Source organism: Caloenas nicobarica, chromosome 11 (genome assembly GCF_036013445.1).
Source record: "Caloenas nicobarica isolate bCalNic1 chromosome 11, bCalNic1.hap1, whole genome shotgun sequence".
Lineage (NCBI taxonomy): Eukaryota > Metazoa > Chordata > Aves > Columbiformes > Columbidae > Caloenas > Caloenas nicobarica.
The window spans coordinates 4,653,104-4,665,737 of NC_088255.1; the positions used below are offsets into that span (position 1 = coordinate 4,653,104).

The 12,634-nt window shown below is 55.5% G+C and overlaps 3 protein-coding genes across 6 annotated transcripts in view; 1 reads left to right on the plus strand and 2 right to left on the minus strand.

The window, feature by feature from the left end:
* Positions 1-802, plus strand: part of RNF123 (ring finger protein 123) — a 52,327-nt gene extending 51,525 nt beyond the window's left edge. Inside the window, exon 39 of the mRNA XM_065642307.1 lies at positions 110-802. Coding sequence (XP_065498379.1) covers positions 110-209 — 100 coding nt within the window. The 3' untranslated portion in view covers positions 210-802. The remainder of the gene's footprint in view (positions 1-109) is intronic.
* On the minus strand, positions 660-2,887 carry GMPPB (GDP-mannose pyrophosphorylase B). Its single transcript, XM_065642305.1, has 8 exons — positions 2,711-2,887; positions 2,561-2,641; positions 2,438-2,486; positions 1,744-2,045; positions 1,589-1,667; positions 1,364-1,491; positions 1,009-1,191; positions 660-846 (listed from the first exon to the last, which is right to left on the minus strand). The coding sequence occupies exons 1-8, from the start codon at positions 2,837-2,839 to the stop codon at positions 715-717; spliced, it is 1,083 nt and encodes a 360-aa protein (XP_065498377.1). The 5' UTR covers positions 2,840-2,887; the 3' UTR covers positions 660-714.
* A 572-nt stretch (positions 2,888-3,459) lies between these two features.
* Positions 3,460-12,634, minus strand: part of IP6K1 (inositol hexakisphosphate kinase 1) — a 38,131-nt gene continuing 28,956 nt past the window's right edge. For 3 of the 4 annotated variants that reach the window (XM_065642262.1, XM_065642261.1, XM_065642260.1), the window contains 4 exons: positions 10,045-10,255; positions 9,261-9,445; positions 6,876-7,051; positions 3,460-6,014 (listed from right to left, as the gene is read on the minus strand). In XM_065642262.1, coding sequence (XP_065498334.1) covers positions 5,505-6,014; positions 6,876-7,051; positions 9,261-9,445; positions 10,045-10,255 — 1,082 coding nt within the window. In that variant the 3' untranslated portion in view covers positions 3,460-5,504. The remainder of the gene's footprint in view (positions 6,015-6,875; positions 7,052-9,260; positions 9,446-10,044; positions 10,256-12,634) is intronic. The other variant, XM_065642263.1, reaches the window with a different exon arrangement.

Genomic DNA, 12,634 nt, shown 5'->3' on the forward strand with positions numbered 1-12,634 from the left:
TGAGTAGCTCACGTGTGTATCCCCCCAGCCTCCACCCAGGGTAGCTGCCAGCCCCTGGCCCCCCATGCTGTGCTGGGGGGAGCTCACGATCTTTCCTCCTCCGTCCCAGAGCCTGCATCAACCAGCACCTGATGAACAACAAGGACTGCTTCTTCTGCAAGGCCACCATCACAGGGGTGGACGACTTCACCAAACCTGCCAGCTCGTAGCACCCAGCCCCGTGCCACGGGCTCCCCCAGCTGAGCGGGATGGCCCCCCCACCACACACACCCCCAGCTCCTCCCCTCATCCAGAGTCAGGACACAGCACAGTGTGGGGTGGGGGCTGCAGGGAGGGGGAGGCCCAATGCCAGGCTGTGGGGACAGCATCCCCTCGCCCAGTGCCACGGCAGCCTCTGCCCCATGGGCCTTTCTCAGGGAGGGGAGCCCAAGGCCTGGGCTCTGGGGCAGCGCTGGGGACACACGGCAGCCCCGGGGCAGGGGGACCGGGCTGGGGGTTTGGCTTGTTAACTTGCCCCTGGCTGGGGGCTGATCTCATGAAAGGCAGCATTAAATTATTCTTCCTTATGTGCCCTGTGATGTGAGGAGCGGCTGCCAGGCCAGCCCTGGCGAGTGACCCAGCGCTCGAGCTGTGCTCGAATCACACTCAGCAGGAGATGGAAATATAAATATTTAATCCAAGCAGCGCCACGAGTGCAGGGCCCACCGGGGGCTGCTACATGATGATGCGTGGCTCTGGCACAGACTCGGCAATGGACTTGTGGGGTAGCACATTGGCCCCGTTGAGGTAGAGTTCGTCGTTGACGATGACGTCCTCGCCCAGAACCGTCACGTTCTCCATGCGCACCTGCCCCAGAGAGGCCCCATCACACCTGCCCCGGCCCAGGGCTCAGTGCCACGCTCATGCCCGCAGGCACCAGCACATCCCTCCATCCCTTCAGCCGCAGCCCGAAGAGGCAGGAGGGCAAGAACTAAGCCCCGATCCCTATGGGGACACCCGTGTCCTCACCCACTGCCCCACGGAGCAGCTCCAGCCCACGATGCAGGACTCCAGCCAGGAGTGGGAGCGGATGCGGGCCCCCTGCAGCACAGTGCAGCGCTTGATGCGCACCCCGTCCTCCACCACCACACCAGCCCCAATTGTCACGTTGGGGCCTATGACACAGTTTGCCCCGATCTTGGCACTGGGATCCTGGAAGGAAGAGGGGCTGCACTGGGGCCGGGAGGGCAGCCAGAGCTCTCGGCACAGCCTGTGCCACCGGCCCAGCGTGTGATGGGAGAGCACAGCTCGAGGACGGCGGTGGGAGGACAGCAAGAGCCCATGACACATGGCTGGGGCCACTGTGCTGGGGGCTGGCACTTACCACCAGCACGTTCCCCACAACACCGGGCCCCGAGTGCAGCTTCTCAGGGTGCTGAGCCCGCAGCGCCTGCAGGTACATGCACATGCCCGTGAGGAAGTCTTTTGGCTGCCCAATGTCCATCCAGAAGCCTGCGGGGGGACACAGCCGTGGTGACAGCCCCCGCTGCTGGGGCAGCAGGACAGGCGAGACCCCTCCGTGCTGCCCGCGCCATGCGCAGGGCCTTACCCTGCAGCTCCATGGCGTAGAGCTGCCCCTCCTGCGCCATGGCCGGGAAGATCTCCTTCTCGATGGAGGTGGGGCGCAGCTGCGGGGACAGGGCACACGGCTGAGCGGGGGACCCAGCTCCCCAGCCTAACTCGGCCCGGCGCCCCGGCCCCTACCTGGATGCGTTTCAGGATGCCGGGGCTGAAGATGTAGAGCCCAGCGTTGATCTTGTTGGACACGAAGACACGCGGCTTCTCCACAAAGCGACAGATGCGGCCGGTGTCGGGCTCGATCACCACCACACCGTACTTGGCCGGCTCCTCCACGCGGGTCACCACCAGCGAGCCCTCGCCGCCGTGCTGCCGGTGGAATCGGGCCAGCGCCGCGAAGGGGAACTCGCAGATCACGTCGCTGTTGAGGACAAAGAAGGGCTCCCCGCCCTCGGCCAGCAGGTCCCGCGCCAGCGCCAGCGGCCCCGCTGCCCGGCCGTGAGTGACGCCGCAGGGATGGGGTGAGCCCAGTGCCCAGGTCCTCCTGGTGTCCCTGTCCCACCAGCCCTCCCAGGTCCCCAGTGCCTCTGGATCCTCATCCACCCTGCCATCCCTGGTCCCTCCCGTGGCTGCCCTGATGCCCCTGGAGCCACTCCTGCTGTCCCCGGCCCTCCCAGTCCTACCCCATCACACCCACCCTGCTGCCCACGGTGTGGCCTCCCAGTGTCCCCAGTGTCCCCAGCCCTGCCCATGCCCGCGCTGCTGTCCATGGTGTCCCCTTCCCAGCGTCCCCAGCCCTACCCGTACCCATCCCGGTGTGCCCCCCAGCCCACCCTGCTGTCCCCGGGCCCCCTCGGTCCCGCCCCTGCCCGTCCCCTACCTGTGCCCAGCGGCTCCTTCTCGTGGGACAGGGAGATGCGGATGCCGAGCTGCGGGCACAGGGTGAGCGGCGGGTGCGGGGCGGGTCGCGGGGGGAGGCGGGGGGAGGCGGCGGAGCCCTTACCCGCTGCTCCTGCTCCCGCATGGCGGCCTCCAGCGTCTCCGACATGTAGCTGACCGCCAGCACCACATGGCTGACCCCGGCCTGCGGGAGCGCGGGTCAGCCGGCGGCGGGGCGGCCCCCGCGCCCCCCGCTGCCCTGCGCCGCGCCCACCTGCCGCAGGGCCTCCAGCTGGTGCAGCAGCACCGCCTTGTTGCAGAACTCCACCAGCGGCTTCGGCCGGCTGAGGGTCAGCGGCCGCAGCCGCGTCCCGAAGCCGCCGACCAGGATCAGCGCCCGCATCCCCCCGCGCCGCGCCCGCACCGACACGTCAGCGCCGCGCGCGCCGTGCGCGTCACCGCCGCCAGACACGCCCCTCGCCCGCCCCGGGTCCTACCGCCCGCCCGGGTCCTACCGCCCGCCCCGGGTCCTACCGCCCGCCCCGGGTCCTACCGCCCGCCCGGGTCCTACCGCCCGCCCGGGTCCTACCGCCCGCCCCGGGTCCTACCGCCCGCCCCGGGTCCTACCGCCCGCCCCGGGTCCTAGCATCCCCCGCGGGCCTTACTACCCACTCCGGGTCCTCGCCGCCCGTCCCCATCCGCCCGAGGCTGGACGCCCAGGAAAAGCAGCAGCACCGCGGGCACCCAACGCGCTGCGGGGGCCGAGGGGTCCCGCTCGTCTCCCGCCCCGCCCCACGATCTGCAGGGTCGGGTCGCCGCCGCAGCCCGGTGGCTGCAGCCTGCCTGGGGCCGGTGTTCTGCCTCCGGGTCGGCAAGAATAAGGAAGCGGCGCGGGGCAGGGAAGTTTAAGGCACTCGCACATGGGTCCTGCCCGGGGCTCCCCAGCCCGGCTCTGCCTCCCCCTACCCCGAACGTGGGCTCGGCGGGCAGGGAAGGCAGGCACGGCACACCACGGACAAAAACAGATCCTTTAATGGTTTTTGGTTCTCCGTGAAGCACAAACAGGGTGATTATTCATGTAAAAACAAACGGGGATCAAGGCTATGTACAAGCTGTGGAGTCCCACCGCCGTGGTCCGAAGGGAGGGGGGAGGCGGCTCCGGCGCGGCGCAGCCCGGCCGAGCCGCGCAGGGGAGCGGCGGGAGCCGGAGCTGCTCCCCAGGAGGAACGGCCCTGCAGCCTGCACCTGCCCCAGCCCGCCGGGGACAAGGACGTGCACAGCCCGGGCTGCTCCGGGTACCTGGGGTACACGCTACCCCGCCCAGCCTGCCTCCCTCCCGCAAACCTGTTCCCTGAACATCCCGGGAGCCCGGCAGAAGCGATAAAAGTAACCCAGCACAGGGGAGGGGTGCAAATGAAGGTCCTCGTCCTGAGAGCTGGAGAGGAGCGGTGGCATGGATAAGCTTTGAAGTAAGAGACAGGCAGAGGTACGATTCGGGACCAACGCTGGCACTGCCCCTGCCCACTGCTGCAGCTACGGCTGACAGCCAGGCACCGACACTTCCAACAGACCGTGCACACACAGAGTCAGCACACATGCTACATGCGAGTATTCCCCAAACAAGCTTTCCTGAAGTAAAAAAACAAAACAAAACAAACAAACCCAAATCAAAAACCCACAACCCAACCCTGGCCTTGCAGGTACCAGGCAGTTTCACAGCCAGTCAGGGTAATGGTAACACCATGGAACAAGTCAGTGACACCAGGGAGGGAGCAACTGGGGGTCCCAGCACAGAAACACAGAGGGGGTGATGCAGAGCGGCGTATGGTTCAGTATCCGGCCGCAGTATCAAACGTTAATGCCCTCATGAAGGGAAGCTGCAGGTAAAGCACCAGCTCCAGCAGGGAGCCCAGGCAGCAGAGCACATCCCAGCTGGCTGTTTCACCCACAAATAGATCATTTATTTTGGGAAAGACTCACTCTGTGAAGCAAAGCCAAACAGGTGATGGCAGTCACTGCTCAGCCTGGTCTCCCCTCCCCTGCCCCCCTGAAGCCCCCAGGCAGAAGAACAGGTAGCCCTAATCCTTGGCTTCCCACCACCCCCATGTAGGGTCCTGCCCGAAGAGCAGGGGCTGCAGGGCAGAGGGCCCCACAGGGGGGCACAGGCAGCCCCCCAAGGCCCAACAGCATCAGGGAGACACTCACGTAGAACCTGTGGGACCAACATCACACAATAGGAAGGGTTGAAATGGTCCGAAACGCCCCACTGCAGGGCTGGGGTCACGTTAACTGCTACAGATACTATTGCTAGCCCACGATTTGAGTTCTTGCTTGGTCAGTGGTCCAAGGCAGAGTTTTACTCTCACACAGCCCCTGTGCCTGCCTGCAAGCAGGCCCTGGGCTTGAGCACAGCTCCAGGCATGCAGCATTCCCTCCCAGCCGCAGCTCTGCCAGGGGTTGCATTTGGTCATTTTATTTCTGTGTTTGGGTTGGTTATTCACAGTGCCCAAACAGCAGAAAAAAGGCAGCATCAAAAGCAAAGCCCCATCGGCAAAACCCGGGGCAGAGCTAGCGTCAGCGAACACACAGACCAGCACCTGTGCTGCTCACCGTCAGCCCCACAGACGCTGCCAACACTTAGTCGATCGCCCTTTCCAAACAACCCAGGAGAATTCCGAAGGGAAGGTTCTCCTGGAGGCTCCTGAGGCAGGAGGCTCCTCACGCCACAGCTCCAGCCCCGTGAAGAGCCCAGTGCTCTCCTGCTTTCTCTTCCCTACATCCAGGTCCTCCCTCCAGAATGCACATGCGATGAGCAAAGAACTAGGACACCCAACACCCAGCAGGCATCTAGGGAGCCTCCTCCAGAAGGCAGAGCTGGTGCGGTCAGAAGGACCTGGGCAGCATGAGGAGCTCTTCCATCCTGCCTCCCCTCAGCTCTTCTATCCATTTAAAAACAAGGGAGCAATACAATTGTTTAAAACCGAAGTTGTCTGCTTTTTTTCCTGTGGTAGTAGGTGGTCTTGTCTGCTCCTGCCACCAGGACAAGAATAAGAGGCTGTAGCCCAGGGCTACTGGTTTTCCTCACGCATCTGTTCCATGATGTTGATGAGGTTTTCCAGCCCGAATACATAACCCATGTCGGGTCCGTCGTGCACAGTGGGGTCATCGCGAAAGCCTTTGAACGTGCTGTGCGCAAAGTCAATCATACGCACGTCCACCTTGGGCTGGGCCGAGGAGCCGGGCTCCGTGCCGCCGCCATCCTGAAGGCTCTCCGGGAGAGAGTTCTCCACCCGCTTCAGGCGCATCTCTGGCCGGCGCTCCACAAACATCCCTGCCCTGCTGTCCTTCCCGTCATAAATGATGAGGAGGGAGCTGGAGTAGAAGCGGTAGGAGGCCTGTCTCTCCAAAACCGCCTTCAGGCTTCGCAGTTTGGTGAGGATAGGCTCAAAGAGGTCCTTGCGCAGCTCAATGCCGTTGTGGAGATACTGGTAGAGGGCATTGCGGAAGCCCTCGATGGAAAGACCACGTCCATAGTATTTATTCCTGCATAAGTAATGCCCTGTGTTCAGCTGATAGACCTAGAAAGCCAAAGGAAAAACACATCAAGTGGGAGGAAAAGGTTAAGGTCACACACAGAGCCCTGAGCCACCCTGCGCTGACAGGGCAGAGGGAACTTGTGTCACCACCACATCCCAGAAGGAGTGGGAAACAGCCCTGCCTGTTCCCTAAATCCCACAGCAGCTCACGGGTACATCCCACAGGCACAGTCAAGGTGCCCAGGCACTGGTTCTCTCCCAGGATACCCAAAGAGCAGTTTGTCAGTCTGAGTGTCCCCAAGAAGCACAACACAACAGACCCTGACACTTAAAAAGCCAAGTCTTACAGCAACTCGGACAGTCCACTGGCAGCAGAAGCTGCTGGCATGTATTGCTGTTATTACATGGCATGTGATTAACGAAGGGCCCTCGTTGCTTCAGAGCTTGTGTGCAGAGATCTGGATTACAGGATCCTTCTGTGGGTGGGGAAAAGAGCAACTATTGCACAACTGTAGCAGCAAATCCTTGTGCACCAGGCCTGGCCACAAGAGAAGAGCAACCTCCTAACCCTGGCACAGCACTGTCAGCTGATGCTGGGACAGAGGGACAAGCCCCTCCCCAGGCATCATGATTTTAGCTGAATACTAAGCCACAAAAATAAATAGAAAATCCTCTAATTGTCTGTAAGCAAAACAGCTTTAGATAAAGCAGGCCATCTTGGGGGAAGCAGGTTCCTTTGTTCTATGCGTAGAAAAGAAGACAAAATGCAAATACCACGAACACTGGTGTACCTGCTGAATAGGAAGACTCTGTACCTCAGTGCTCAGGAGCAAACACTAACTGGGAGGTCTAAAGGGGCTGCGAAAAAGAACATGCAGCACCTGCAGCCTTGGGGATCCCTACCTGCATCCCGCACACACGCACGCCCAAGGTGGCAGACGTGCTCTGCTCACACTTCTTCATCTGCCGAGCAGCCTTCTCCTCAGATGCATCATCTCCGTGCTGCCTGGTCCCCATCTTCAGATCAAGTACACAGGGAAGCATGAAGTGGTGCACCACGTTCTCCAGCAAAAGGAACTCTGGGAGACACGTCAAGGAGAGAAACTCCACTCGCCCAGGCAACCAGACAGTGCCGTGGGCCAGCATGAGACAGGGTCAGGCAACAAACAAATAGGAATCAAAGAACAGACAGAACAAACTGTTTGGGGAGGTGAAGAAAAGGACAAAACCTCCAAACATGGCAGCCAGGCTTCAGCATCTGGTAGACAAAATCAGCCTGGAAAGTGGAATTGGCCAACAGTAGCAAGGAGATCACAGGCAGGTGTGCTGGAGACTCAGCAGGGGGAACCACAGAGCAGAACACCAGTGTCAGGAAAGACATGGTATGCCAACGAAAATTGCCGATACATTAAGGGAGAGCTGAAAGCCTAATCAAATCAGCAATTTAACCATATGGATAAACAATACAATCCCCACGGACCAAAAACTCAAGGCTCAAGTAATAGCAGAGAACTGTTGCTATTGGCCTGCCCAGAACAGCAACGCTGCCTGACACATGGGGGAAACCAGAGAGGCAACAAAGGCAGGAAACTCAACAGTAACGGGAACCTTCAATCACCAGCATGTACAAAGGGCAAAGCCCATTAGGGCACAGCACTGGGGACAAACCTGGGACAATCAGTGCAGCAGCTTGTCCCAAAGGGGAAAAAAATAACCCCGAAGTTAGCCCCGAGTAGCCCCGCAGGGCACAGTTCAGCATGTTACACTGAAATGGCAGCCAGAGTACAACTAGATTTAACCTGCAAGGAAGGAACATTCAGAAAAATCTTGTATCAACTATGCTTAATTTTGAAAGAGGAACTTCATAAAAATAAGGAAATGTGATTAAAAAGAATAGGACAGCCAAAAATAATTACTTCTCCGCAAGTGATGCAGGCTATTTAAAAATAAAAGTTGGAGGCTCAAAGCACACATTTGAGAATAGGAAAAGGACACCCACACAGTTAAAATTATGAAGAATACAGCTATTAAAAGGTTGTTTTCATGTCAGGAAAACAGAATCAAGTTCCAGCAAGTGAAACAAAACACACCACACAAGCTGTTCAAGACAAAAGCATGAGGGGCCATTGGGAAGGCACAGAATATAACAAATCCATCCTCACCCATGTGAAGGCACAGTGGGGCTGCCTGCAGGGTTTAAAGTACAAATGGAGCTACAGGGGAGTGGGGTGGGATGGCGGTGTGTGAAGAGACCCCTTAAAAATAGAAATAAGATTTAAAAGATTTTGCTTCTTTGTTTAGTGAGGAAGAGCTGAGGGGATTCCCAAGCCAGAACTCTCTCAGTTCAGAGGATTCTCAAACTGAAATGCCAAGAGAAGAGATTGCATGTTGAACAGAAAGAGATGTGTAACTAACTCATTTAACAGGAGACTGAAGGGAGCTACCACACCGTTTTTGGGGAACTACAAACCAGCCAGACTGGTCTTACAGCCAAAGTCACTGGCAGGGTCTTTGTGTGGAGATCCATGCCATTCAACATGTGATCCAGAAATGACAAATTTGCTTGTAGTACAACATTACTCAGTGTTGCAAACATGAGGAACAGTTGTGAAAAACTCCACAAGGATCTTATGAGACTGACTTGGTCATTAAGTGGGCAGGCATAATTCTTAGAGATAATAGGCAAGATAAAAATATGTTTTTAATGCATAAAGCAGTGTGTTTTGAGACAACTGTTACCAGTCAGGAGTGCAATCTTGGAGTAATGAAACAGCACTTAGAACAAGAGTGTGCTAGGAATCATGCGGGAGAGGAGAGACAACAGCATTAAACAGCAGTGGAAATCTCTGGTTCACCTGCATCTTCCATATTTGTGTTCTATTCTGGTCATGCTCTCCAGAATACAGTAGAATTGGAAGAAACTCAAGAAAGGTGCTAAGGATGAACACAGCTCCCTCCCAAGCAACTACTGAACACTGTAGACTTGCATCTGCTGCTGGGTAAAGCCCGACACAAAAAACTACCGTTCAAAGCACAAGCCAATGAAGAGAAGGTCCAGAAAAGAAAGAAAACATGCAATCTAGCCAGAAACATGGCTTCTCTCAGCATCAGTGTCAGACCTTAGTGTCACTGTATGGGAAGTAGGACGGAAACGCAAAAAGAAACACGTCATACGGCTTTGCTTGTGTGAACGACGGGAAAGCCAAAGCAAAGAAGCTGCCTCAGGCACAAACATGTCAGCCAGAGCAGCAGCCGCCTCCTGGCACCATTCTGCTCCCCAAAGGATACTGTAGAGTTTTCGGTCCTTGGACTCTGACCGCATGCGGCTCAGCTGCTGCTTATGACAGCGCAGGCTCCAGGGGTTATAGCTGATCTTTTCAGAGCTCAGACCGCTGTTCCCATCCAACATCTGAAATGGAACATCCGAATGGATGTGCAAGTCCACTCTGGGACTCTTCGTTTCCTGGATGCTGCTGGTATAAAGACAGAACAAACTTGCCTGTTAGAATCCACGCGCTCTTCAGATACTTACAACCATCACACCCTCCCCTTGCACACAACTGTCTCCTGTTCCTGTTGCGCACTTCATACCACAGAAACCTTCTTAACAGCAAATCCTCACTAATACCCTGGGCTGTGGACCCATGCTCAAGGATCTGGTTTAACATCTCTGCCAGGTTGTTCTGTAATTGATAGAGTAAGCAGGAACATTTATTTCTCAGGGACCTCCAGCTGGTGTGAGAAAGCAGAGACCTGTATTCAAATACCCTTGGAAGAAACCTCTGGCTTAATAACCAACTGGACCAAAGAGCGTCTGAATCTGCTCCACACACTTTGGTTCCACATCCGACTAACTTCCAAGGGTTATCCTGTGTCAGAAACGTTTCATGGGGATGAGTTCATCCCGAATGCAGCAAAACTCCTGACACAGTTTGCAGTGCCCCAGTGTGCTGGGCTAGCAAGTGCACGACAGCCTGGCCACCATGTGGAAGTGCAAAATGCCCTCAACAAAAAGAGCAGCAGAGTTGAAAGGGGACAAGCGATCACATTGCTGGGCCCTCGAAGTTTTTACCTTTCAGAGCTGTCGCTGGCCAGGCCAGGCTTTTCGTCCTTGTGCTCAGTGCCGCTGCTTGATCTGTGAAGGCTCCGACGCGAGTGCTTGCGTCGTGGCTGGTCCCTCTCTGGCATGTCATCCTGCTCCAGAGCCTCATTCTCCACGTAGGGATAGGCCACCAGGTTAATGTAGCCGTCGCTGTCTCCCTCAAAACAGACAGACACCACCCCTGTCAGAAAGAAGTGACATGTCAGTTCTGTTTTACGGGGAGGGAATATAAAACCACTACCACCCAAATGTTCAACAGGAGAGAGGAAAATGTAGCTCACAGAGCAGCAGAGCAAAATCCAGAGCAATGAAAGGAGGTTTAAGACTACAAGAGCCCAAATGTTTTTAGCACAGCAGAGAGGAGAAATCCCCCAAATAGTGCTCTGTGTCGCTACCTAAGCGAGCAGCTGGCAGCAGCTGGGGAAGCTCTGCCACCCACAGGAAACTAAGCACAAAAGGGCAGCTGGTACACTGAGGGGGTAATTATTTCCTTCCATTCAGTCTTGCAGCAAATGATGTCAACCTGGAGAAGGTCAAACAGTCTACCAAGATGCTGAAGGGGGCAAGGCATATGAAATATATATCTAGTTCATTTGGGTAAGTATCTATGTCCTCCAGAAGCATTTCTGCTGTTGACAAGGACATTGCCGGCCAAGGAGGAACGTGCTTCCTCTGGTAAAGGAGCTCTCTAGCACCCGAGCTATGAAGAACAGAGTTCTGAGGCTGAGGTGACACCTGCCACTCATCACAAGTCAGCCAGTCTCACAGAAGAGGGATCTGCAAGGTCCCAAGGCTTCCTAGTGATCAAAACACGAGGCCCTGGAAGTAAAACTACCTCACGTAGGGTTTTTTTTTTAGTTTGTCGTTTTGGTTTGGTTTTTTTTAGTCAGGTGCAAGCAAGCAGGACTGTTTGTGTCCTGTCCAGTTTTACCTTCTGAAGGCTCTTGGAAAGCACCACAGTCCAAGGGACGGTATAGATCTTTCACAGCACAGACTGAATGTATCTAGCTGGCCAGCCACAGAGCAGGACAGCTGACACTTTCAGTCAGGGCTAACGTCTTCATCTTCGGGACTCCCCTGGCTCTGAAAATGAGGCTATCAGCCCATCTCCCAGCTTGCACTGACAAAAATCTTTCATTAGCTTGTCACCAGTATTGAACAGCTGCCAGTAGCACCAGATGCTAGATGCACTGAACAAAATGATTCATCACAAACACGAGGAAACCTTGCACTGCTCAGCTGATACAGCCCATCATGTATACTGTCCTTCCTTTTTCCTCATCTGCACATGACTATGTTGACAAGGTTCAGGCAGCTCAACACAGCTTTAGAGTGGTTCAGAACTCCAGTGTGTCACTAAATGCCACCCCAAGCGCTCTGGCTGCCTGGATGTGCTCCTCAAGACGTGTCTGTGAAAGGGCAACCTTAAATCTGAGTGCTCAGACAGGAAATACTCTCCTGGGAGAGGAGAATATTTGGGATGGTAAGAACAATTTCTGGGACTATCAGGAAACTGCATGGGACTCTCAGATGACATGGCACACGGCGGTGGAGGTGCATGTCCTATGCCTTTAGGTTACCAGGAAGTATCTGATTTGAGAAGACATGTCTCCATCTGGACTGTCAGCTTCATCAGTTTTAAACACATCTCTCAAGGAAAGCCTGACATCGTATCAATTCCAGTAACTACACAGGCTTCAGCTGGGATTTCTGATGGGTCACTAGAGCACCATGTGGCCCCAGAGTGGCTCAAGGGTACATGAGGACCTGTCTGTTGCAGAGTGTATCTTTCATTCACGGTGTGCATGCAGATACAGGCAGGTAAGCTGACGCTGCTCCGAGACCTTCAGGCTGCAGCCAGATCGAATAGCAAGACCCTGAACAGCTGCTGGTCCCAGCTGTCTGCAGAGCACCATCCTCCCAGTGCCAGGTGGTGACAAAGAAGCAGAGGTGATAGGAACACTGAGTACCCCAGAATGCTACCTGCCACTGTTACCATCCTGAATAAAACACACGGCCAAAGGCATATGGAGCTTCTGAAAGATACAAATGAGCTGCCAACCTCCTACAACGATACAGACACTGGAAAATTCCATTCCTTCAAAGCGGCTGGGGACAAGGCTTCAACCTCAGGACTGGGAAAGCAATGCTTCCTGCTTCAGCAGCTTTCTGAGACGGGCCCATAAAAGAGATGGGATGAGGAAGCAATAAATTATGGGACTGGAATGTGCAAATGCTCAGTATATGACCCAACTTCATTTGCTCAAGGTCAAGGCTGTAATTGACAATAACTTGGTAGTAAAATTACTTCAGTTAGACATTCATAACCTTAAGCTTCACACTGCAACTGTCACACTGCAAATTCTCTGTCTAAAAGAGAAGCACATTAAACTCTGCATGCAAAAAACACCCCAAACTTTCTGCTTTCCAAGTACTCCTGTCCAATTGCTAGCCTACAAAAGAGAAAGAAATAAAAACAACAACTAAAATGACACCAGAAGACATCAGCAGCTGCAGGAAAATGAGAGGGTTGGCTCTTGAAGCACATAACTGCATTCTG